The sequence below is a fragment of the Temnothorax nylanderi genome, unplaced genomic scaffold (genome assembly GCF_030848795.1).
Source record: "Temnothorax nylanderi isolate EJ_2023f unplaced genomic scaffold, tnyl_v1.0 TNYL_tig0756_pilon, whole genome shotgun sequence".
In the NCBI taxonomy this organism is placed as follows: Eukaryota; Metazoa; Arthropoda; class Insecta; order Hymenoptera; family Formicidae; genus Temnothorax; species Temnothorax nylanderi.
The window spans coordinates 17,667-43,174 of record NW_027249818.1 but is presented as its reverse complement, the minus strand read 5'-3'; the positions used below and the strand labels follow the sequence as shown (position 1 = coordinate 43,174).

The 25,508-nt window shown below is 40.4% G+C and overlaps 1 protein-coding gene and 1 pseudogene across 1 annotated transcript; one reads left to right on the top strand and one right to left on the bottom strand.

The window, feature by feature from the left end:
* Positions 1 to 4,764: 4,764 nt before the first annotated feature.
* Positions 4,765 to 14,162, bottom strand: LOC139785216 (KRAB-A domain-containing protein 2-like). The gene is made up of 2 exons (XM_071724387.1): positions 13,380 to 14,162; positions 4,765 to 4,884 (listed from the first exon to the last, which is right to left on the bottom strand). The coding sequence occupies exons 1-2, from the start codon at positions 14,160 to 14,162 to the stop codon at positions 4,765 to 4,767; spliced, it is 903 nt and encodes a 300-aa protein (XP_071580488.1).
* Positions 14,163 to 24,500: 10,338 nt separating this feature from the next.
* Positions 24,501 to 25,206, top strand: LOC139785215 (uncharacterized; annotated as a pseudogene).
* The last annotated feature ends 302 nt before the right edge of the window (positions 25,207 to 25,508 follow it).

The window sequence follows — 25,508 nt, the reverse complement described above, 5'->3', positions numbered from 1 at the left end:
TATTATATATTTCTTTTTGTGATATAATTTTAACATCCGAAGATCCTACAAAAAGAAACCAATTCAAAATAATCTTTGAACAAAATCTGAGATTTACGTTTTAAAAAAACAAAAATAATTGTTAAAACTACATCCGCAGTTTTCCGCGGCTAATTCTTTTTTATATTACATCCGGATAGATTATTCTTTCATTTTATTAAAAAAACATTACAGGGACAGGCCCTGAAGTACAACTAAATCCTTCGAGTTTGACGTTGAAAACGCAACAATACATTATTGAATATTACTTTCAAAACTGTAAACCTACATTAATAACAATACAATTGTAATAAAAATAGTCTAAAACATTTCTACAAACCTTCCTCTGAACAATCCATAATGAAATATTTTGCACTGCTTTCAAGACTCTTAAAATTATTAATGAAATATCGTATTTTGGAAAGCGCCAAAACCTGATGCGTGCAACGTAAATGACTCCCATATTCCAACTAACAAATTGCATTATGTTATCGCGAAGAAAAAAAAACATATCGGCCCATTATTTCGCAGATATTCATTTATCTCAGACAGTTATTTATATAGAGCAGCAACGACCTTTAAAAAATTGATTTTTGGCCAACTTTTTAATACAAATACCCCACTGTGCGACGTTATTTTGGCCGATCACGAGTTCAGACTGGAGAATTCCATCGACCTGAGCGTATAATTAATGGATGTGAAGGTGTTGAATTCGACGGCGATCAAATTAAAATTACCCGCGAAGAATCCTCAAGACGTTACTATAGAGATCTCGCAGGACAATCACGTATGGAGACAACCAAATCCCGATAAAGGTAAATAAAACTTATTGATGAAAGTAAAGAAATCATTATTGTAGCTGATGAGCGAGAGAAGTATCGAATGTGAGTGGATCGCGAATCGAATTCAGAAACTCATGCTTGACGATCGCTTTGATCATTAACTATTCAGGCCCCTCTCGTTTCATAAATTAGAAATGGTGCAGAACAGTTGAAATTATAATATGCTTCATGAGTTGAAGCAACGATATTTCTGTTCGTTACAAGTAGTACAAATTTCCACTATGTCAGACATTTAAAATAATTTTTCTTTGCCGATATCTCGAATTATAGAATACTATCGCTACAGCTCTGAAAGATTTAATAATGAAGGATAAAAAATAAAAAATTAGGACAAAGTTACATATTTATATATATTCGCAGATGGTATATAGTTTCGAGTTTGGAGCCCGCGCATACGTATTACGTTCGCGTGGCGGAAGGAAGTCTTACTAGGGCTAGCCATACAGGTGTCCCTACCAGCCGAAGTGGTGAAGACGAATATTTCGGAGAAAACATCCGACAAGAATAAGAAACGACAAGAAAATCGTACAAAATTGGCGCGGAATGGTACGATGAGTGTTCCGTAATTTTCTCGCGATCGCGGATCAATACCGTAAGATACTGGGTATCAAGTGGCATCCTCACACGGACGTCTTTTAATTTGACGTCACGCTCGCAGAGTCGGCTCCCGACACGAAGCGCTCAATTCTTTCGACAATCGCTCGAATTTTTGATCCTCTCGGGTGGATGGCTCCAGTGGTCATCACCGCAAAAATCATGATGCAGCAGCTCTGGCTTCTTCGCTGCAATTGGGACGAGGTTATCCCTGACGATCTTCTCCGTAAGTGGAGGAATTACTATTCTCGATTACCTATACTGCGACAAATCGTCATTCCGCGTTGGACCGGTTACGGTTCCAATACACTCAACGCGGAGATTCATGGGTTTGCCGACGCCTCCGCCTCCGCATACGGAGCGGTTGTTTATTTAAAGGTTACGCATCTTGACGGAACAGTCGAAATTACGCTACTTCTATCGAAGTCGAAAGTAGCTCCGCTCAAGCCCATGAGTATTCCTCGTTTAGAGTTGCTCGCCGCGGTTCTGCTCGCGCGGTCTATCGCCGCCGTGCGATCCGCGATCACGATTGCTATTCAGATCTACCATTGTTGGACAGATTCAAAGGTCACTAAAGCCTGGCTCTCGCAACCACCCTCACGTTGGAAAATGTTCGTCGCGAATCGGGTGCATGAGGTTCAGACCCTCTTGCCAAACGTCGAATGGCATCACGTGCCATCACAGCAAAACCCTGCCGATCTCGTTTCGCGGGGCGTCAAACCTGAAAATCTGATTCAGCAATCTCTATGGTGGACAGGGCCTGACTGGCTCAAATTATCGTCTGATCAATGGCCCTCCGGGCCTCAATCAAATTTGCAAGAATCGCTACCGGAAGAGCGAGCTCACATTTCCGTGCACCTTATGCACCCTTGCCAACAATGGGAGCTCGGAGAAAAATTCTCCTCGTGGAACAAGCTGGTGCGCGTCACCGCTTATGTAATGCGATTCGCTCGCCGCGCTCGCGAAATGAGTTGCTCAAATTCCGTCAATGCGACCTCAAAACCCGCGTCGATATTACTTCTTCCGGAAGAAATTAATCTCGCGCGCGAATTCTGGCTCAAGAAAGTGCAACAAATGTTATTCCCCGTGGAGTACGCTCAATTAGAGTCATTAAATCGAATTTCGAACAGCAGTAAACTGCTACCGTTAAACCCGTTTCTCGATAAAAACGGACTTATTCGCGTCGGAGGCCGACTCCGAAATTCTGCGTTTCCGAACGACAAGAAACACCCGGTCGTGCTCGCTGCACACCCGTTAGTTGCCGCGTTAATACGCGAAACTCATATCCGTGCCCTCCACGCTGGGCCGCAATTCACGTTGCACCTGCTACGTGAACAATACTGGATCTTGCGCGCGCGTCAAACAATACGAGCTGTTCTCCATAAATGTGTCAGATGCGCTCGTGAAAGCGCCAAAGCCGCGCACGAGTTAATGGGATTTTGGGAATGGATTTTGTGCACGTCGCGGCGTTCCCAGTGATATGTATTCGGACAACGCTACGACTTTTCACGGTGCTCAACGCGAAATCTCCGTCACATGGAGTGAGGCCACTCGCGATTCAAATTTTCAAAATAGAATAGCAACCCAAGGCGTTCGGTGGAACTTCATTCCTCCGTCCGCGCCGCATTTCGGCGGTCTTTGGGAAGCGTGCGTCCGCAGCGTCAAGTTTCACATGAAACGCGTCATCGGGGCGCACACGCTGACATTCGAGGAGCTAAGCACGCTCCTATGTAAAATCAAAGCGTGTTTGAACTCGCGACCGATCGCTCCCGGTTCAGACAATTTCGATAATTATAATTCAGTGACACCAAGTCATTTCTTGATAGGAACGGCGCTGACAAGCGCTCCCACCCCCTCGTTACTTGAGGAAAAGGAAACGCGTCTCACTCGGTGGCAGCTAATTACACAGATGCGCGACAGCTTTTGGAAACTTTGGTCAAATGACCATCTGCATACATTGCAGCAACGCCCCAAGTGGCGTCAAATTCAGAATCTAGCTCGAGTCGGACGCTTAGTACTTCTGCGAAATCCTCTCGCTCCTCCCAGCAGATGGGAATTGGGAAGAATCGTCGAGTGTCACCCCGGCGACGACGGACTCACGCGAGTCGTCTCGGTTAAAACAGCGCGATCCACGTACAAACGTGCCGTGGTCAAGCTATCATTTTTGCCGGTCGATATAAACACTCCGGAGTGACATTCCACGATGCCTATACGACAATAAAACTTTGTAAATACTTGTAAATATTCCTATGTATCATGTTTTATGTAAATTGTTCATTCTAGTTTAAGTTGTTTCAGCACTCGCAGTGCTCCGCATGGCAAGCGGCTCGAGATCAACAATTCGTCACGGCGGGCGGCATTGAATTGTTGCGAATTGTTATTCGCGGCGGGCGGTTATGTTCCGTAATTTTCTCGCAATCGCGGATCAATACCGTACCGGTAACGCCATCCGTCAGTCGCCCTCCGAACGAAGGGATTTCGCGCCGCTCCCCCCGTCAACCCTTACCGCGAAGTCTCTCGCGACGCGTATCGATCCTGTCATGCCGTGATCGCATGATCCCGGAAACGCAGGTGATTGGTCGATACGCGTCGCGCAAAGGAAAGCTCCCGAAACACGAGAGTTCGCGTTCAGTAGCCAAAAGTACTCCGGTTCACGAGGTCGTATACCGCCGTGCTTCCGTTAACGTTTACTCCGGTTCACGCGGTCTCAAATATACCGTCGTGCATCCGAGTTTACTGCTCTGTCAGAGCACCGCTAATTATCGCGCCGTTCGTGCGTGCTGCAATTCGCTCTCGTCTCCGCGAGCAGTGAACATTCGCGTATAAGTCACCCTGCGTGCCTCGCCATTGTGCGCTCGATCTCATCGTGATCGATTCGACTATTTGTGAACATTCTCGCGTCTTGTGTTACGAACAAGTGCGACTGCTGTATAACGCCTCAAGTGCGTTCATCAAGTGCAAGCTACATTGCGCGTCTTAATTGCCATCGCCTCCGCGCTCGACGAACACGTTCGTGTCACGTGACCAGCGCTCATCGAATCACGTGCGCGCCGAGTGTCGTCCTCAAATGAGAGTGCGTCAACCATCATTTGTACTAAACTGACTATTAAACGATACTTGTGCATTCCTCCAAAATCAGGTGTCTTATTTTAACCGCACGTCGGATCTTTGTCGGTGTCGACCCGGCATCTTACGCCAATTGGCGAACCGGAGTTACGCCCGGAAACCATAAAATTCGCCAACAATGAGTGTATCTCCTTCTGCACTTGCACAGAAGGTGGAAAAAGTGAATGCGCTACGATATTGTGTCCTACGGACTTTGGATTGAACTTGTTGGATCCTCACTGTCTAGATTGGGAAACGGTTTCAGCGAATTTTGTCCCAAAAGCACCACAATGCTGTCCTCAGGTACAGCTTTCGAAGATTCTTTCTTAAAATAGAATTTTATTGATATACCACTTATTATAATAAGCATATGCAAAAACTGGATAAGCAAATCAGAAACTGGACATCTACCTATTTTCACGGAAAACATTCCAATGTACTGTTTATTATAATTATAAGATTTACAGAATATTTTTTTATTTATAATTTCAATTTTAAAAATTAAAAAAAAAATTTTTTCTAGGTTAAATTGAATTTAACCTAAGAATTTTGCGTGTTAAAACGCACCGTAATGCGATATATTCATATGAAATTTTTACTAATCGTTGCTAAGCAGTTGAAAATAAATAAATAAGTAGTTATTTATGCTTTTGAGATATATGAGTTAAAGAAGTTACTGTAGTATATGCGGGTGCTCGTTTGGACAATTAAAGGTGAGATATTTCAATTAGATAGATTGATTTAGTGTTTAGTGAAATAAAACTTTTTTTCCACTCGCTTATATGTCTATTCATAACATATTTTGTTCATATGTAATAGTCTGTAGGCAGAGTTTTAACTCTCCAATATTCATACATTATTGATAATATAGTACTTTTCAAGTGCCTTTCTCACTTACTAAACGAGCTTACTTAATTTCATTCATTGGTCCCTCATTTTTAATCGCACTTTAAATAGCAAATTAATTGAAATTTTATTAAAATAATATTCTGTCTTAAATATTTTCTTCAATTTGAAACAATGTTATGAATGCATCATGAATAATATGATAAATTTCATAAAAATGTGATGTCTTAAATTGTTCACAGTCTCGCGTACATGTACTAAAAATGCATTTAAAGTAAAATGAAATATGTATTATAGATATGTTTAGAAAGAGATGCAAATTTTGTTCAAATTATATACTAAATTATCAAATTAAAATAGTTTATTTCGGTTTTTTCAGATAGTTTTCAAAGACTAATTAAGACTGGCATCGTTTCCAGTCTCCTGGAACAAAAGAAGCAAAGAGGTAGAAGAGCAGAAAGAGTTTGAAATCACTCCGGTTTCCTTTGACAAATCAGAAACTCTTAAAGGGTAAGTTATCGTTTGTTGACGTTGCAATATATAAGTGAACATTTAAAAATAAGTGTGCAAGTTTCTTCTTGCACATTGCTTCCATATAGTTTTTAAGTATGCAAATTATATATGTACATTGCTAAATCAACATTTTATTTTTGAAATGTCTGTAACTTCCGCAAATTTTGAGATATCGGGATGAATTTTTTTTTAAACGATAGAGTATCATGTGAGGAAGATTGGGATTGAATTTAGTGAAGATCGGTAAAGGAAGTTTTTTTTATTAATTTTTGAATTTTTGGAGAAATGTCCATTTTCGCTGTAACTTCCGCAAATTTGTAGATATCGGGATGAATTTTTCTTTTAAACGATAGAATATCATGTAAGGGAGATTGGAATTGAATTTAGTGAAGATCGGTAAAGGGGTTATTTTTTTTTAAATTTTGGAATTTATTGAGAAATATCCTTTTTTTTTAATTGTTTGTAACTTCCGCAAATTTTGAGATATCGGGATGAATTTTTTTTTTTAAACGATAGAGTATCATGTGGAGGAGATTGGGATTGAATTTAGTGAAGATCAGTAAAGGGACTTAATTTTTTTTTATTTTTGAATTTTTGGAGAAATGTCCATTTTCGCTGTAACTACTGCAAAATCGGGATAAATTTTTTTTTAAACGATAGAGTATCACGTAAGGAAAATTGGGATTAAATTTATTGAAGATCGGTAAAGGGGTTATTTTTTTTAAAATTGTGGAATTTATTGAGAAATGTCCATTTTCGTTGTAACTTCCGTTAATATTGAAATATCGGGATGAATTATTTTTTAAACGACAGAGTATCATGTAAGGGAGATTGGGATTGAATTTAGTAAAGATCGGCAAAGCGATTTTTCTATACAAAAATTTTAGAACTTTAAGACAAATGTCCATTTTCGCTGAATTGGGATTGAATTTAGTGAAGATCGGCAAAGCGGTTTTTTTTAATAAAAAAACTTTTAGAATTTTTTGTCAAATGTCCATTTTCGCTGAATTATAGAAACTAACCTCTTTACCAATCTTCAATAACTCATTAAGATTTTATTACTTCAAAATATACAGATTTTTAAATTTCGGAGATTTTTAAATAACTTAACAAGTTGATGGTTTCATATATTATATGTCATTTGGAGAATATAAATGTTTTTGATCATTTATTTACACGATACGCGAAAAAGACATTGAAGAAATGGATGAATTTAAGAATTGCAAGTTTAAATTATATATATATATGGGGCATTCTCCGCGTGTCGGAGTCCTCTCCTGCCCACTTCAATTTTTGACATAATTCAACCAACCAGGGCTTAAAATTTTCGTTGAAGTGTCTACTTTTTAATGCCATGTGGCCTTTTGTGAAAATTCAAAATGGCGGACTGATGCAGCGCCGAAAATGAAGAAAGTAAAAAAAAATTAATTGTATATTTTCTAAAAAAAATGCAGAAATGTCACTTGATTCGGATGAAACTCGGTACTAGGGGGTTTTCGAGGTCGTTGATTCCGAATCTGGTCAAAATTTGGAAATTCAAAATGGCGGATTAAATATGGCCGCCCGTAATGCAGAAATGTCACTTGATTTGGATGAAACTCGGTACTAGGGGGTTTTCGAGGTCGCTGATTCCGAATGTGAAATCGAAATTTGGAAATTCAAAATGGCGGATTAAATATGGCCGCCCGTAATGCAGAAATGTCACTTGATTCGGATGAAACTCGGTACTAGGGGGTTTTCGAGGTCGCTGATTCCGAATGTGAAGTCGAAATTCGGAAATTCAAGATGGCGGATCCAATATGGCCGACCGAAATGCAGAAATGTCACTTAATTCACGTGAAAAAAACTGTCGCTTTAGTAGCGCCAAAATCTGTCGCTCTGAGACCGACAGGATAGTTTGAATGATTTTATGGTACCTTCTTTAAAAAATACGTGTTCGTAGCTATAAATTCGTATTCAACGACTGAAGAACCACCGGAAAAGCAATTCTGTAAAAGCATGTACGGCTCTCATCGCCTCCTTTCGTGTTATTATTAACTAACTAAACTATCCATTACTTTAAGGAAAAATCGTAATAATAGTTATAACAACCAATGCAAAATTATTGTTAGGGACTTTTGAAGGTCTCTAAATACGAATGTAATATCTAGATCTTAAAAATAATACCGTAAACTGTTCTAATCATCCTATCGGTGTTACAGCGACAGCTTTTGGCGCTACTGAAGCGACAGTTTTTTTCACGTAAATTAAGTGACATTTCTGCATTCGGTCGGCCATATTGGATCCGCCATCTTGAATTTCCGAATTTCGACTTCACATTCGGAATCAGCGACCTCGAAAACCCCCTAATACCGATTTACATCCGAATCAAGTGACATTTCTGCATTACGGGCGGCCATATTTAATCCGCCATTTTAAATTTCCAAATTTCGACCAGATTCGGAATCAACGACCTCGAAAACCGCCTAGTACCGAGTTTCATCCGAATCAAGTGACATTTCTGCATTTTTTAAGAAGATATACAATTAATTTTTTTTTACTTTCTTTATTCCCGGCGCTGCATCAGTCCGCCATATTGAATTTTCACAAAAGGCCACATGGCATTAAAAAGTAGACACTTCAACGAAAATTTTAAGCCCTGGTTGGTTGAATTATGTCAAAAATTGAAGTGGGCAGGAGAGGACTCCGACACGCGGAGAATGCCCCATATATATAATTATATATATATATTTTTTTTCGTTTAATGGTAACATATACAAACAAATTCATGGTGCTCCCTATGGGGTCGCCTTTATCGCCTACCATCGCTGACATAGTAATGCAGAATTTAGAGGACTCTATCCTGAAAATGATAGAAGACGTAATCATTTTTTACAAACGCTACGTAGATGATATCATACTAGCAGCTCCTAAAAATAGAATTACAGATATCTTAAACAAATTTAACAGTTACCACGAGAGACTACAATTTACCGTCGAGCACGAGGATAACCGTTGTCTAAGCTTTCTCGATCTTTCTCTCAATATAGAAAATAATATAATTTATATAGACTGGTTCCAAAAAGCGACGGCATCAGGCAGAACGCTATCGTATTTTTCCAGTCACCCTTTATGTCATAAAAAGGGGGTCATTTACAATCTTGTAGCTAGGGCAATTCTACTTTTCCACCCAAAATTTTATCAAAAAAATTTACAATTGTGCGTTGAGATGTTGCTTGACAACGGGTACCCTCTTGACGTTATTTTTAGGGAAGTCAACCATCGAATTAATACCATTGTTGGGATTAAATTGAGCCTGGAGAAGAATTCTAAAATGGGAGAACAAAAAACGAACAAATTTATGGCTATTCCTTATATCAACAACATTTCTGAGTTGGCTGCATCGGCTATAAAAAAATCGGAAGTAAAAGTCGGATATCGATGCCTTAATAGATTAAACATTATTAAAGCACATAAAGATAAAAACTCTTCTGCATCTAACACGAATATCGTGCATAAAATAAATTGTAGAGATTGCGACGTCTCGTATGTCGGTCAGACAAAGAGAAAGCTTTCCACCAGGCTCAAAGAGCATTCCAACAATATAAAGTTAGATCCGTCAAGACACTCGGTGGTCTCCGAACATGCATTAGAGATGCACCATCAATTTGATTGGGATAATGTGCAAATTTTAGATATAGAAAGAAATTATTATAAAAGAATAATTTCGGAGATGATCCACATAAAAGAACAAAAGAACGGCATAAATTTAAATAAAGACATCGAAAATCTTGACAACGCGTATTTTAGTATCCTTGAAGAATTATCTGATATTAAATAAAAACAATCACTATCTATTGTTCTTTATACCTCGTTGTATACATCGAGCTCTGACTTTTATTTATGTCAGTGTCTTTTCGTTGGTTGACTTCGCAACATTAGAGACGATATATCATTGTGGATCTCTGATTTCGGCGCACGATTTCTATTACGTAAGTGAGATTGATTTAACTAAATTCAATAAGTTTTACATAATTAATTAATTGTTAGGATATCCCATTATGTATTGTAACGGACTACCTCTCTATCTCGGACTAATTCACACTACATTTGACGCAATAAACCTACATTCGTGGACTCACTTATTCCCGTTTCTTAACGAAGAATAAGATGTAATTCTGCTTTAACCAATGACTGAGACACAGAGAGTGGTTCGTTCGTCAGAAGATTTAAACGAGGGGTTGCGGGCCTCTCAGAACCATGTTCCGGTGCGTTTTGAATAATTACAGTTATTGTTTGATTAATGTTAGTTTTTTTATGTACCGACACTTGAAGGAGGCTAAGTTATGCCGAAACGTCTGAATATTATGTAATTTTTGTAGGATGGTGCAATAAAGGCGCCGTTTGACATAAATAATGTTAAATTGTTTTTTTTAAATAATCTGTTATTAGCTCGATTGTTGGCCTTGTCATGACTATTATATATATATATATATGTTACGGGCAAAGTCCGCATGGTGTCGGCATTGCCCGGGCAATGTCAGCATTGCACAACGCGACTGGGCAAAGTAGTTTATTAGCGGACATTGCCCGGTTTGATGTGGGCAAAGTTAACACTGCCCATCCAGCGATGGCAATGTCAGCAACGATTATCACATTGCGGACTTTGCTCGGTTTCAAGTGGGCAATGTCGACAATGCTAAATCTCCGTGGGCTAAGCTGCGCTAAATGTCCGTCTATTTAGCGCAGCTTAGTCCATGGAGATTTAGCATTGTCGACATTGCCCACGGAGTCCGTAGTGGTCTAGGTTTCTCAATTTTTGGGACAGATACTTATGTAATAAAATTATTAGGTGCAAATTTAACAGTATTTATTAGAATATAGATCAAAAACTCAATACAATTATAGTTTCTCTTTTAAAATAAAATGAATACTTATTGAATTATTATTTAGAATAGGTAGGTACTGCAAATATAGAAAAAATCAAACCATTATGAATCATACATAGCTTGAAAACTATTAATTATTTTTATTTTAAAATGTTCATTGTTTGTAAACATTTCTCATTCTAGTCAGTTTTAGTCAAGTTTTTGACATTTTTATTGTCAAGTTTATATCAATAATTTTAATAAACAAACATTAATAAAGTTCAACAGTCATTGACAATTATTTCTTGTTCTGGTAAAAACTTTTAAAACAATACAAAATAAAATAAAAATGTTAAAAATTAACATTGCACACATTATTACAATTACAGTCACATACAATGATATCTATCCGTACATATCTATATGTTTAATTTTGTATGTATTTTTGGTTTTATAAGTACTTTAAATTTTGTTATAAAATAAATAATTTGATTGTCTTCTGAATAATGATTTTATTTGTTAGTTTTATTTCGATTTTCCAATGTACTATTTTTGTAGGTTTCTGAAGTTTATATATAGATATTATTGGACGTGACTGCTCTTCAAAACTTTGGCACAATACAAACTAAACCTTTAAATTCTTAATTTAAATCACAAAATAAAACAAAAATATTGCAACGCATTCGTATTACAAGTACACTTAAAAAATAAACAGTAAAAAACTACATAAAGTGTACATAAAAAATTTCGTGTACCTTTAGATTATTATTTATTTTGACATGGCAATGAGTTGTGACATTTCGAATTACATAAAATGCCTGCTTTTTTACACTTACAACGGTTTGTTGTGCATTTAATTTTGCAGCTACATTTAATATGGCCCTGAGATCCAAACGCTGATTGATCAGCATTCATACTACGTAGTGACATCTCACACAGTGGCACATCTGCTGAAGTTAGAAAGATTTCGTTACAAATACCGAACTGATTTCGAGAATAAAGAGAAGATAAAATGCCGCTCTTGGTGCCAATCTTATAAAATCCATCTTCTGTCACTTCTAATATGACGTCTATAATATTTCTCGGATCACCTTTATTGCGATCAACACTTGGCAATGGAATAGTTACGGACGTACCAACTTCAGCAGGTGGAAATTTATTTTCACTTAGACGTAACATTTTTTTTGCTTGCTTTTGAATACCATCTATTGCTTTAATTTTGTTAGAAATGAGATCGCGTTTGACTATGCAATTCTGACATAAAATGATAGAGGCTTCTGCTTGTGATTCGCCGCAAAAATTATGAACAGACGCCTTGCATTCTATGCAGTGATATATATCACCATCTCCTTTCTCACAAACAGAACATGTTACGACAATCGATGCAGAATTTACATTTTCAGGACAATTAATGTTTTCGCGAACTTTTTCAGCAATGAGTGTATTGTTGGTGTTCTCAGATGATCCATTGTCATTACGTACTTCAGTTGAATCAATTACGTGTTCTAATTCTTCTTCTGTTACTATATCATTTATTACCGACGACGGTAATTGGGATGATTGAAGACCAACGTGAGCCTTTCTTCCAAACATTGCTTCATAGGGTGTTTGTTTGATTGCAGAATGCCAACTGGTATTTTTCTTCCATTGGCAGAAACGTAATCCTTCACTCCATTTAGACAAATTGTTGTCCTCCATCCAGGCGACGAGTATATCCTGTACATCTCGGTTCGCACGTTCAACGCTACCCTGGCTCTGAGAATGGGTAAATATTTACAATTAGGGCCCCAACGAGAAATCAATTAAAATTGACATATATTGTCAAGGACACCCTCCCGAGTAACATGCAAGTGACTTTAGTCGGGGGTCCCATTTTATTAAAAAGTTATTAACAAAAAAAGTTTGAAAAATATAGCAGCTATTTTGAGTATTGGAAGCTACGACACCCCGAAGGCACAAAAATCATAATGTGTGTGCCCTGCTTTAACGAAAATCACAACTTCTATGAAGCAGGACATACACACGTGTTATGATACGAAAATGCGGTCTCGCTTTGTGTGTACTTGGCACGAGACACTACCATGTCTCTTGATCATAACATTATAGGTCACATTGTTCGATCGACGATCGAACACTTCAGTCTGTTAGTGGTCCTGCGATAACAATCTACGGAAAAATGAAATTATTTGAATTTCTATCCATGTGTGGAAGGCAAAATGAATTAATAGAGTTTTTGCGAAAATGTGGCGTAATTAAAACGGAAATTATACGTCCGCATAGGTTAGATGACGCGCTTTAAAAGTATTTAACTGTTTAAAGCGCGTCATCTAACCTATGTACGTTAGTGACGCGCTTTAAAAGTATTTAAGTGTTTAAAGCGCGTCATCTAACCTATGCGTTCATACATATACTATTTCCACATAAATATCAATTATTTATGTTTATTAGTACTCAAAAATAGCTGCTATATTTTCCAAACTTTTTTTGTTAATAACTTTTTAATAAAAAGCGACCCCCGACTAAAATCACTTGCATGTTACTCGGGAGGGTGTCCTTGACAATATATGTCAATTTCAATTGATTTCTCGTTGGGGCCCTAATTGTAAATATTTACCTGAGAATGTCTTGGTTTGCCGTGCACTATTTTAAGATCAAGCCACATATTTTTTAATTCCTCTATAACGCTGTTACAAAATTCTCTTCCATTGTCTGATTGTAAGACGGATGGAGCACCGATAACGCAAAATATGTCTACAAGATTATAAGCGACTTCTGCAGCAGTCTTGGTCTTTAGCGGGCGAAGATACACAAATTTGGTTAAGTGTTCTTGATAATTTAAAATGAATTTATATTCTCCATCTTGGCTTGTTTGCATATTGATCAGGTCTACTTGTGCTCGGTGATTGATTTCTTTAAATATCAAAGGCTTAACTACAACACCTTTTTTGGGGTGAGCTTTCTTCTTTTTACAGATGAGACAAAGCTCAAGGTAAATATGAATTACCTCTCTCGTTATATTTACGTATTTCGTTTTAATATTCTTTTCTAATTTATGTTTTCCGCCATGTCCGGTTTCCAGATGTGCCGCATGGATAATATCAAAAACTTGTTCATTATATGTGTAATACTTAATCTCCTTCTCGTCTTTTAACAAAGGTTGAATAAGTTTCTTAGATTCACCTATAGATAACACATCGTATCTTTTAAGGCGTCTGTAATCGGTGTGTGTTTTTTTGGTCCTCACCTTTGCTTCTTCTACCGCAGAAATTAAATCTTCATATGCGTTTGCATTTTCTATTAAAAAAGAATTTACACGTAGCTTTAAAGATTTTAACTTTTCTTCGAACTTCTGACGCATTTGATCTCTTTCTAAGTCCGTATCACATATGACTGACATGACACACAAGTAATGAATACAATTTCGCTCAAAACTTCAAAGACAAGGTACAGTTTTACGTAAAATATTCGACAATTTTCCACTGTTACGAGTCTCGTACATTAACGTAATCGTATGATACAACAGTACATCATCCCGCGCTCACGCCAATGTCGCCAGCTGATCCGCAGGGACTGAGAGCCACTCGAGAGTCGGGCGGTGGGGATACGCACACGTGCGAACGTACTTCTTTTTCGTGTGCGTATTGCGTATTCCCACCGCCCGACTCTCGAGTGGCTCTCAATCCCCGCGGATCAGTTGGCGACACTGGCGTGAGCGCGGGATGATGTACTATTGTATCATGATCTATATTCTAATAAATACTGTTAAATTTGCACCTAATAATTTTATTACATAAATATTTGTCCCAAAAATTGAGAAACCTAGACTACTACGGACTCCGTGGGCAATGTCGACAATGCTAAATCTCCATGGGCTAAGCTGCGCTAAATAGACGGACATTTAGCGCAGCTTAGCCCACGGAGATTTAGCATTGTCGACATTGCACACTTGGAACCGAGCAAAGTCCGCAATGTGATAATCGTTGCTGACATTGCCATCGCTGGATGGGCAGTGTTAACTTTGCCCACATCAAACCGGGCAATGTCCGCTAATAAACTACTTTGCCCAGTCGCGTTGTGCAATGCTGACATTGCCCGGGCAATGCCGACACTGCACACCATGCGGACTTTGCCCGTAACATATATATATATATATATATATATATATATATATATATATATATATATATATAGTAATCTACATATACTATATATACTAATATATAGAGGAGTCCTCCGTAGCCCTCGGCGGGGGAACAGGTGGATAAATGGTAGGAGAGTGAAAGGAGATGAAGGGAGAGATTGAGAGGTGAGGAAGGTGTTGATTGAAGGGGGTAGATAGGGGAGTGCGAAAGGAAGACGGGAGAATGGAGGCGAAGCGGAAGGTGGTCTGGAGGAGACGGGAATCGTTGGTGAAGTGGCACGTGGAAAGTGAGGTTAGGGAGAAGGGCGGGAGTGAAGGAATGGAGGTAGCAGCCCAGGTTACACGACGAGGGAGCTGAGCGAGTTGGCAGCAGGGAGTATCGATCGGGCGATCGATCGATCTGTCGCGAGACAGAGGGATTGTCGATGGTGGCGCGGCAGGTATGGAACGGAGCAGGGAGGCGTCGCGACAGATCGATGGATCGAATGACCGAAGAAGCCGGACAGATAGACAGGTGATGGAAAGAGAAGGAGAGAAAGCGACGGAGTGGTAGAACGAGGAAGGAGAAGAGATGACGGGCGTGCGTGAGCTGGACCTTGGAGGCAAGGAGAAAGGAGCTAGGGAAGTAGATTAAGGGGGAAGATGGACGAGGATAAAGCGGTGGAGGCGAGGGTATGGATACGGGCGAGGACGAGGGACATAGGAAGAAAGGGGAGGGGAAAGGAAGTGGGTTTTTGTTTCAGAGCGAAGACAGAATAAAAAGGAGGGAAGGTGGCGAGCGGGAGGAGAGAGAGAGAGGGAAGGAGGGGGAGAGAGCAGTGGCAGAAAGGAGGGAAGCGGAGAAATGGCTGAAGCAAGGAAGGCGGAAGGAAGGAGATGGAGGAATGAAGGACGAAGGGAGGGGAAATAATACATACAAGGTTGGCACCGCTTGTCGTTGGGAAATAGGCGGGATCGATGGAGCGATAGAGCGATAGTCGAAGGAGAGAGGGAAATGCGAGAAGAAGGCACGTGGCAGGTAGTAAGATAGCAGTGCGAGCGAAGGTAAGTGAGAGGAGACGGAAAAGGAATCTGCAGCCAAGGAAAAGAAGCGAAAAAAGAGAAAGAGGGGAAGGAAGGGAGAGAAGGAATTAGCGAGGAAAAGAGGAGAGAAGTAAGTAAGTAAGGGTGGAATTAGGCAGGTACGCGTAAGGGGGGTAGAAGGAAGGAGAGAGAATAAGAGGGGGAGTCAAGAGATAGAAGTAAGGTAGTGAGAGTAAGAAAGGGTGTATAGGAGAATTGGTTACATATTACCCAGGATTACCCAGAATGGAGGAAGAGGGGAAAATAATAGCGGAGGCGGTGGGAAGGATTGTGGAGGAGAAATCAAAGAAGATGGCGAAGGAAAAGAAGGAGGTGGAGAGAAGGAAGGAGGAGAGGATAGAGGAGTTGGTGGAGAAGATAAGGAAGATGGTGAAGGAGAAGAAAGAGGTGGATAAAAAGAAGGAGGAGAGGATAGAGGGGCTTGAGGAGAAGGTAAGGAGAATGGAGAGAATGATAGAGAGAATGGAACAAAATGGAGGCAAAAGGAAGAGGGAGGACATCGAAGAGAGTGTGGGGGTGAAGAAGAAATGGTGGGCGGGGGTGGGCGAGAGAAACGAGGATGAACTGAGGAAAAGGAACGTAATTTTAAGGGTGGAGAAGGAGGTATGGGGAGATAAGGGCTCGCACTGGGAGAAGGTGAAGGAGGTATTTACAGAAGGATTAAAGATAAGGGTGACGGTAAGGGATGTGTTTGTGATAGGACAGAGAGGAGCTTGGTTAACGCTATTGGTAAAGCTGAAAGACGAAGAGGAGAAATGGCGGGTGATAAAGGCGAGGAGAAAGGCGGAAAATAGGGTAGGAGTGAAGATCGTTGAGGACAAGTCGGTGGAAAGGAGAGATAGAGAGAGAGAGAGAGGGGAGAGAGAGAGGAGAAAATGGAAGGGAGAATAAGCAGGAGTACAGGGAGATCTGAGGAGGATAAAATCTCCAAAGGTATGGGGGAGAAACTGCTAATGGAGTCGGACGATGATGGGGAGGCCGGAGGGAAGAGGGACTGGGCCAATCGAGGGTAGGCTGAGTTAGGAAGAGGGGGGGACAAAGGAGGGGGCCGGTACAAGAGCGGAGGAGAAGGAAGAGGAAAAGGAACACGAGGAAGAGATACTTTGATTTATGATTCGAGTTTTGACTTTGAGGTTGTTGTTTGTAAGAGGCTTGACGCGGATGTTGAGATTGATTTGTATTCGTTTTGTTTTTGATGTCTGTGTAAGAGGTTTGGGAACGTTCCTCGCGAACATTCCTATAAAAATAAAACGCTTTGTAAACCCTGTGGGGAAACACAATAAATACATATACATAATAATATATAAAATTCTTACGGGTGGTGTATGTTTGAACGTTTTTAACTTAAAAACTATTGGACCGAATTTTTACCAAAAGTATATAAAATAGGGGTAGAATTTTCCGGGAAGTGCTATAGAGTGTATAGTTTTTCGTTAACGATCTTTTTGGGCACCGGTATCCGAAATTTTTCCAATTTTTTGGGAAATAATTGACTGAGTTTTAAAGAATTGTATATAAAACAGGGGTAGAATTTCCCGGGGAGTGCTATAAAGTGTATATTTTTCGTTACCGATCTTTTTGAAAACCGGTATCAGAAATTTTTCCAATTTTTCGGGAAATAATTGACCGAATCTTAAAGAATTGTACATAAAACAGGGGTAGAATTTCCCGGGGAGTACTATAAACTGTATAGTTTTTCGTTATCAATCTTTTTTGGAACCAGTATCCGTAATTTTTCCAATTTTTCGGGAAATAATTGACCGAATCTTAAAGAATTGTATATAAAACAGGGATATATATATAGAATTTCCCGGGGAGTGCCATAAAGTGTATAATTAAAAATGGTATGTATGAAATGGGGGTAGAATTTTCCGGGGAGTGCCATGTGTATAGTTTTTCGTTATCGATTTTCTGGAAACCGATTTTTCCAATTTTTTTAATTTTTCGGGAAATAATTGACCGAATCTTAAAGAATTATATATGAAATAGGGGTAAAATTTTCCGGGGAGTGCTATAAAGTGTATAATTTTTTGTTACCGATTTTTTGGAAGCCGGAATTGTTACGGTTAGGAGAGTAACTCAGGCACCTTATAGTTACGAACGAATGTATTTGACGTACTCTTCTTGAACAGATACAATAAACTAATACGGTACGTAAAACTGATACGGTACGTCTTGCACAAGACTGATGTGAAACTGATACAGAGAATGCAATAGCGGATCGTAACAAGGCACGCGTGCACGCGGGACGTCTTTCTGTGGGCGAGTAGCGCGGAACCGGATCTAGTGAAATCAGATGGCGTATGCGCTGCCGTCTCGAGCGCTGTCGTGCAGACCGTCCAGGGCAGCCACCTCAACACCCCCTCTCGGGCTGATACGACAGGGTCTCAGTCTTAACATCTCCATAAGACGCAGGTGCTTGGTACGGTTGAGTCCCTTCGTGAGGATATCGGCCAACATTTGATCGGTGGGAACATAGTCGACTGAAATCAAACCATTCGATAAGGATTCGCGTACAAAATGATATCTTACGTCAATGTGTTTGCTTCGTGCATGATGTACGGGGTTCCCGGCAAGTTTGATTGCACCCTGATTGTCGTTGAATATCGGGGTACGGCCGGAGACCTTCAATCCCAGTTCCTCGAGAAACCCACGAAGATATATAGCTTCTTTCGATGCGTCAGAAAGCCCCATGTATTCGGACTCGTTCGACGATAAGGCGACGCTTCGCTGAATCCTTGAGTCCCAGGTGACAGGTCCTCCGCTCCAGATAAAGCAGATTCCGGTGTATGATTTTCGATCTTCCAGATTTCCGCCCCAGTCGGCGTCTACGAAACCAGAGAGGGGTTTGTCGGTGGGCGTGTAGAACAGACCGACATCCATTGTACCCTTGAGGTACCTTAATACACGTTTTGCTGCGACCCAATGAGTTTCGTCGTAGTGGTTGTTAAACTGTCCTAGAAAACTGCAGGCGAAACTGATGTCGGGTCGTGTAGCAACTGCCAGATAGTTGAGAGCGCCTACTAGCTCCCTGTATGGTAACTTATCTCCTTCCGCGTTGTGTTCTCCCTCCGGATTGCTCAACTTGACGCTGGGATCCATGGGGGTTCCAACCGGCTTGCAATCGGACATGCCGTAACTCTTCAGCAACCCACTGATGTAGCCTTTTTGATTTATATGAATACCATCCGCAGTTCGGCGAAATTCCATTCCAAGGCAGTGATGCACTTCGCCTAGATTTTTTATGTCAAAATGTTGACGAAGATTCTGTTCAATCTCGTTTAACAGATCGTCGGAATCAGTCGCTACGATGATATCGTCTACGTAAGTCACTATGATCGCGTAGGCTCCTTTCCGCCTTAGTTTGTACACGCACGGGTCGGCGTTAAAGGGTTGAGCTCCCATTTCTTTGAGAACCTTATTGAGCTTCTTATTCCAGGCTCTTCCGGCCTGCTGAAGTCCGTAGATAGCTTTCTTCAAGAAACAAGCCCTGTTGCCTTGCTCTAATTCCTCCAACATCTCTCTCGCTTTCTGTCGAATGTCGTGACCGACCGTTGTCATTTGGTAAATGCATTTTAATATTTGTTGTAAATACTTTGGAGGTTCCATAAACTTCTTCGAGCTCGCCGTTGAGGTACGCCGTCGATACGTCAAATTGTCGAATCTTCATGTTGAGTTTAATGGCAGCAGCGATGACGACTCGCACTGAGCTTAGTCTGGCCACAGGTGAGAAAGTTTCATTGAAATGAACTCCGGGCTTCTGTAGAAAACCTTGGGCGACTAGACGTGCCTTCCTTTTCAGAATGGATCCGTCTGGATTCAGCTTATTGCGAAGAACAAAACGACTACCGATTACTGTCTTGTTCTCGGGACGTTTCACAAGCTCCCAGGTGTCATTCTTGATGATGGACAGTACTTCGTCGGTCATCGCATTCAGCCATTCTTCCGTATCGTGTCCCGACATTGCTTCTTTGATCGGTATTTCCGATAGCAGAGCTGTTTCCTCCTCGCTGACAATTTCGACTGCTTCGTCATTTCGCTCCTCTCGAGCGACCTGATACTGCTTCTTAGGGCGACCCCTTTCGCCAGTTCTCAAAATTCGTGGTCTACCGCGTCCGCGTTTTTCAACTCCCTGTCCGTCCTCTACAACGTCATCGTTTACGTCGCTCTCAGCATCTTCGTTGTTCTCAGAAGGAAGATTATTATGGAAGATTATTTTGGATCTCGACTTCCACGGTTTCCGGTTCGGAATTGGCCACGTCTGTTTCGTCCTCTAAAACCGACTCTTCAGACTTTTCTTGAACAATACTGCGTCCTTCCAGGAATTTTAGATCGCGACTTATCTCAACCTTTTTGTCCGCTGGTATCCATACTCTATATCCTTTGGATATTTCGGAGTATCCTACAAGTACGCCTTCCCTGGAGCGAGCCTCCAATTTTCTTTTTCCGACTGACGTGTCCAAGCAAAATACCTTACAGCCAAATTCCCTCAAATGGCTCAGATTCGGAGGTTTTTCATTCCAGGCTTCATAGGGTGTCCTTCCATTCAAGCAGGTCGTTGGACTTCGATTGCGTAGATAGTTGGCCGTATTCACGGCTTCAGCCCAAAAATGTGACGGTAGGTTGGCTCCAATCAGTAGACAACAAGCGGTGTCAAGCAGGGTACGATTTTTTCGTTCAGCTAGCCCGTTTTGTTCCGGGTGGTAGGGCACCGATAATCTTCTCGAGATTCCAGAGCACTTGAGTAAGTCGTCGAATCTTCGATTTACGTATTCTCCGCCATTGTCGCTTTGTAAGAATTTGATCTTTTTACCCTTGAGATTTTCGAATGTTGCCTTTACTTCTTTGAAGACATCGAAGACTTCATCCTTTGATTTGAGAAAGCGTACTTCACACCAACGAGTGGATTTATCGATAAATGTTGCAAAATATCTGGCCTTGCCTAGAGATTCGTGACGCATCGGTCCGCATACATTGGAATGGATGATTTCAAGGACGTCCAGCTGCTTTCGAGGATTAGTAGAAAAAGGTAATCTTGTCATTTTCCCTTTCAGACAAGTTTCGCAATGCGTTTCCTCGCTCGATTGCTTGATACAAACGCCTTCTAGGACTCGGTTGTTGCTCGCTTCAATTAGATCTTTGACGTTTAAATGGCCCATTCGTTTGTGCCATGTTTCAAGTGAATTATATGACGCTTCAACAACGTTGGCGACTACCGAGCGTCCGTGCGGCTGGTGGCATTCGTCGATGTAGTAAAGGTTTCCTGTCCGATTCGCGATCATCTTCACGTTGCCGTCCTTATCCAGTACGTCGGCTCTGTCCCTCTTGAATAGCACTTCGAATCCCTTGTCAGTGATTTTAGATACAGACATTAGATTTGTACGAAGCTCTGGCACATGTAAGACATCATTGAGAGAAATTTTCATGATCTTACCTAGCGCATCACTATAGATCTCTGCCGTTCCTCTAGCTTTAATGGCAGTGGAGCTATTATTCGCCATATTTACCTGCCCGATTTTCCCTTCTTCCAATTTCGAAAAAGATTCGGGATCATTGCATAAATGTGATGTGGCTCCGCTGTCTAAACACCAGTACGACGTCTCTTCTTCTGAAGTTTGCAGTGCTTCATCGACGTAGAGGCTTAGGTCTTCGGCGTTTTTCGCCACGTCCTTTTTCTTCTCGCCACAGTCGATAGCCTTGTGACCGACTTTATGGCATTTGTGGCATTTGAATTTGAATGACCCGTTGCTTGGACCTTCATTTGATTTAGGTTTCGATCCTCCTTCCTTGAGCTTCCTGAAGTTGCGTTTACCTGGATGATGCTTTGCCGAGTACATGACTTGACTTGGATTCCGCGTTTCATTTAGGCGCGCCTCATACTCTTCTGTAATTTTTATCCTCAGGACGTCTGGGGTCGGAAGTGTATCTCTTGATTCAATGGCGCATCTAAAATTCTCGTATTTCTCGGGTAAGCTATACAGTAGCATTATTGAAAGTAAATCTCTATCTACTTTTACCTCCATCTCTTCTAATTTGTCCACAGCGTCAAAGAATTTACCCAGGTGGTCCTTCATATCGCCTCCGTCGTCCATACGCTGCAGCATTAGCTGCTTAAGCAGGGTAGCTTTTCGCGCCGGCCCTTTGGACTGATAAATTCCTTCGAGTTTAAGCCATACCTCTCTTGAAGTGTTGCATCCCTTTATCTGCTTCAGTTCGGACGGGCTGATGCTCAAGATGATATCTGATTTTGTCTTGCCGTCGGAAGTTACCCATGCAGTAATGGCGGCTGCATTATCTTCCGGCTTTACGATGTCGCCGTTCACATAACCCCACGCGTCATTTTTCACCAAAAGTGCCTGCATCTGAAGTTTCCACGTGTCATAATTAACACGGTTCAGAGTTTCGATTCTAACGACGTTAGAGTTCATTTTGGTTTCTCGTCATATTTCGATTTCACTCGATTTCTTTAATTAGCGCACGGCGACTCTTTATTCACGCGTATAATTCTTGGCGCGCGGCCTGGGCCCATAACCTGTTACGGTTAGGAGAGTAACTCAGGCACCTTATAGTTACGAACGAATGTATTTGACGTACTCTTCTTGAACAGATACAATAAACTAATACGGTACGTAAAACTGATACGGTACGTCTTGCACAAGACTGATGTGAAACTGATACAGAGAATGCAATAGCGGATCGTAACAAGGCACGCGTGCACGCGGGACGTCTTTCTGTGGGCGAGTAGCGCGGAACCGGATCTAGTGAAATCAGATGGCGTATGCGCTGCCGTCTCGAGCGCTGTCGTGCAGACCGTCCAGGGCAGCCACCTCAACAGGAATAATTTAATTTCCATTAATTTACCGATTTATTAATTTAGTTAAAACCGGTTCGCTTTTGTTGAAACAAGTTCAAAAATTTTAATGATTTAATTTTACATTAATCTACCGATTTATCGATTTAGTTAAAATCGGTTCAAAAATTTTATTAATTGTTCGAGAATGGGTTTAATTGCCAAATTAATTTCTGGGGAGTGCTATAAAGTGTATAATTTTTTGTTACCGATTTATATTAAATCGGTAATAATATTTATATTAAAATTATGTATGTAGGGTGGTGTGGGGTGATGTGCAACACTTTTTTTCGTTGCTCGGAAAACATCCAAAAATCAAATTCTTGAATATATCATGGCTGTATAATGTAGAGGAAGGAAAATACTAAAATTCTGCATGATTAGATTTTTAAAATTTTTAATTTTTCTTAAAAATTTTTCGAGTTTTCAAAAACGTCTGTTTTAGCATTTTCAAAAAATCTTGGGGTGATGTGCAACACAGGTAAAATTAAGGTAAAAAATGCATGAATATCGACATCAATCGACTTAAATGTTAAATTTGGGCTTCTTAAGGGGGTCGTCTACTTTGTCGGGTCAAAAAAATCGAAATTTTTTTTCATAAATCACCTCTAAAACTCATGTAAAATACGTGGCTAAAAGGATTTTTCAAAATTCGATGTCGTTATAAAGTTACAGGCGTAAAACGGAACAGATATTCGGAGCGCGCCGGCAGCTGCTGCGGCCGTGCGACTCTTTCAGGTACTACGTTTCGTAGAGGCCAATATTATATTTACTATTTATTTTTATTTACTTTAATATTATATTTGTTTTTACTCTTTTTGTCGCGGATAATTTAGTGCAAAATGGATCGAAAAGGTTCGAGAAGTGCAAGAGTGCATCCTGACAGGAGCACAAAACGCAAGTTTTCGGGAAACAGGCACACTGTTGAAAATGAAACAGCATTCGCTAGTACGTCAGCGAAGAAATTATTAGAAAACAATGATATAGGAGTCACACTGACACCAACGTTTTTCTACTGCATTTTAGAATTTACGGCTGTATTTCAAGCTATTTCGTCTGCAGTAGTTTGTAAGAAGTGCCACAAAACAATAACATTCAACCCGTCACGTATACGATGCTTAGGATTTAAAATTTTAATGCAGTGTGAGTGCAGTGAGCAGCTAATTAATTCGGGGCCGATAATAAATACTGCATTTGAAATCAACAGACGTTTTATTTTTACATTGCGACTTTTAGGAATAGGTTTAGAAGGTGCTAATTTATTTTGCGGAATTATGGATTTGGGACATGGCTTAGCCAAAAACACTTATTATTCAATTTTAGAAAACATACACGCTGCAGCATCCGCCGTGTACGAAGTATCTTTGTTTGTAGCTGTAAAAAAAGAAAAAGAACTGAATAAGGAAGATGGACATCCTGAAGACGAGTTAACTGTATCTGGAGATGGAACTTGGAAGAAAAGAGGCTTTTCTTCCCTTTTCGGCGTATCAACATTAATTGGAAAATATTCAAAAAAGGTTCTTGACACTTGCGTAAAAAGCTCTTTTTGTGCTGGATGTAATATGTGGAAGAATAAAAAAAATTCAGATCCTCTTGGCTACGAAGAATGGTTATCGAATTACGAAAATTGTTCTATAAATCACAGTGGCAGCTCTGGAAAAATGGAAATTGACGCTATTATTGAAATGTTTTCTCGTTCAGTAGAAAAACACGGCGTAAAGTACTTGACGTACATTGGAGACGGAGATGGCAAAACTTTCAAAGGAATTTTAAATGCTAATCCGTATACAGATGAAAAGAGAGTTGTAAAAAAAGAGTGCGTAGGTCATGTAGAGAAGAGAATGGGCTCGAGGCTTCGTAATGTAAAAAAAACTAATAAGGGAATCGATGGAAAAGGTTCTGGTAAGCTGACTGATAAGCTTATTGGAGAATTGACAAGATTCTACGGTTTGGCCATACGAAGAAATCCAGATTCAATGGAGAAGATGAAGAAAGAGATTTGGGCGACTTATTACCACTGCTGTTCTAGTGACGATAATCCGCAGCACGATTATTGCCCAGAAGGTGAAGACAGCTGGTGCAAATGGCAGAAGGCGGAATCTCTCGGACTTCTAGACAATTTTAAGCATACTAGAGTTCCTTTAAACAGTCGTGTTCAAGAAGTCATTAAGCCCATCTACGAAGACTTGTCCAGGGAAGACTTACTACAAAGATGTTTGGGAGCTGAGACACAGAACAACAACGAGTCACTAAACTCTTTGATTTGGACGTTCGCGCCGAAAACACTCCATTCTGGGCCCAAGGTCATTGAATTAGCCACTTTTTTGGCAGTAATTATTTTTAATGACGGCTTCAAAGGAGTGTTAAAAGTAATGGAAACGCTGGGATTAAAGATTGGCTTACATGTCAGTAATTACGCATATAAGCGTGACAACGATCGCCTTCACCGCTCCGAACGACGCTCCTCCAATTCGGCTAAACAGTCTCGGATTGAAAATCGGGAAGAAGCATCAAGTCTCCGTGATTTCCAGGAGAAAGAGGAAGGTGTATTATATGGTCCAGGCATTGCCGAATAATCGTAAGTAAAGTTATTTTCGTATAATACGTTCTCAAACTTTTAAACGCGTTTTTCTCAAAACAGTATTTTTCAAAACGGTACCCATAATATC

What these genes read in the sequence shown, in the direction of transcription:
- LOC139785216 (XM_071724387.1), bottom strand. Translation starts at nt 14,162, where the DNA reads ATGTCAGTCATATGTGATACGGACTTAGAAAGAGATCAAATGCGTCAG. An exon ending in GCAAACCAAGACATTCTCAG is followed by an intron (nt 4,885 to 13,379) that starts GTAAATATTTAC and finishes TTCTATTTTAAG; the next exon opens with AAAGAATCTTCGAAAGCTGT.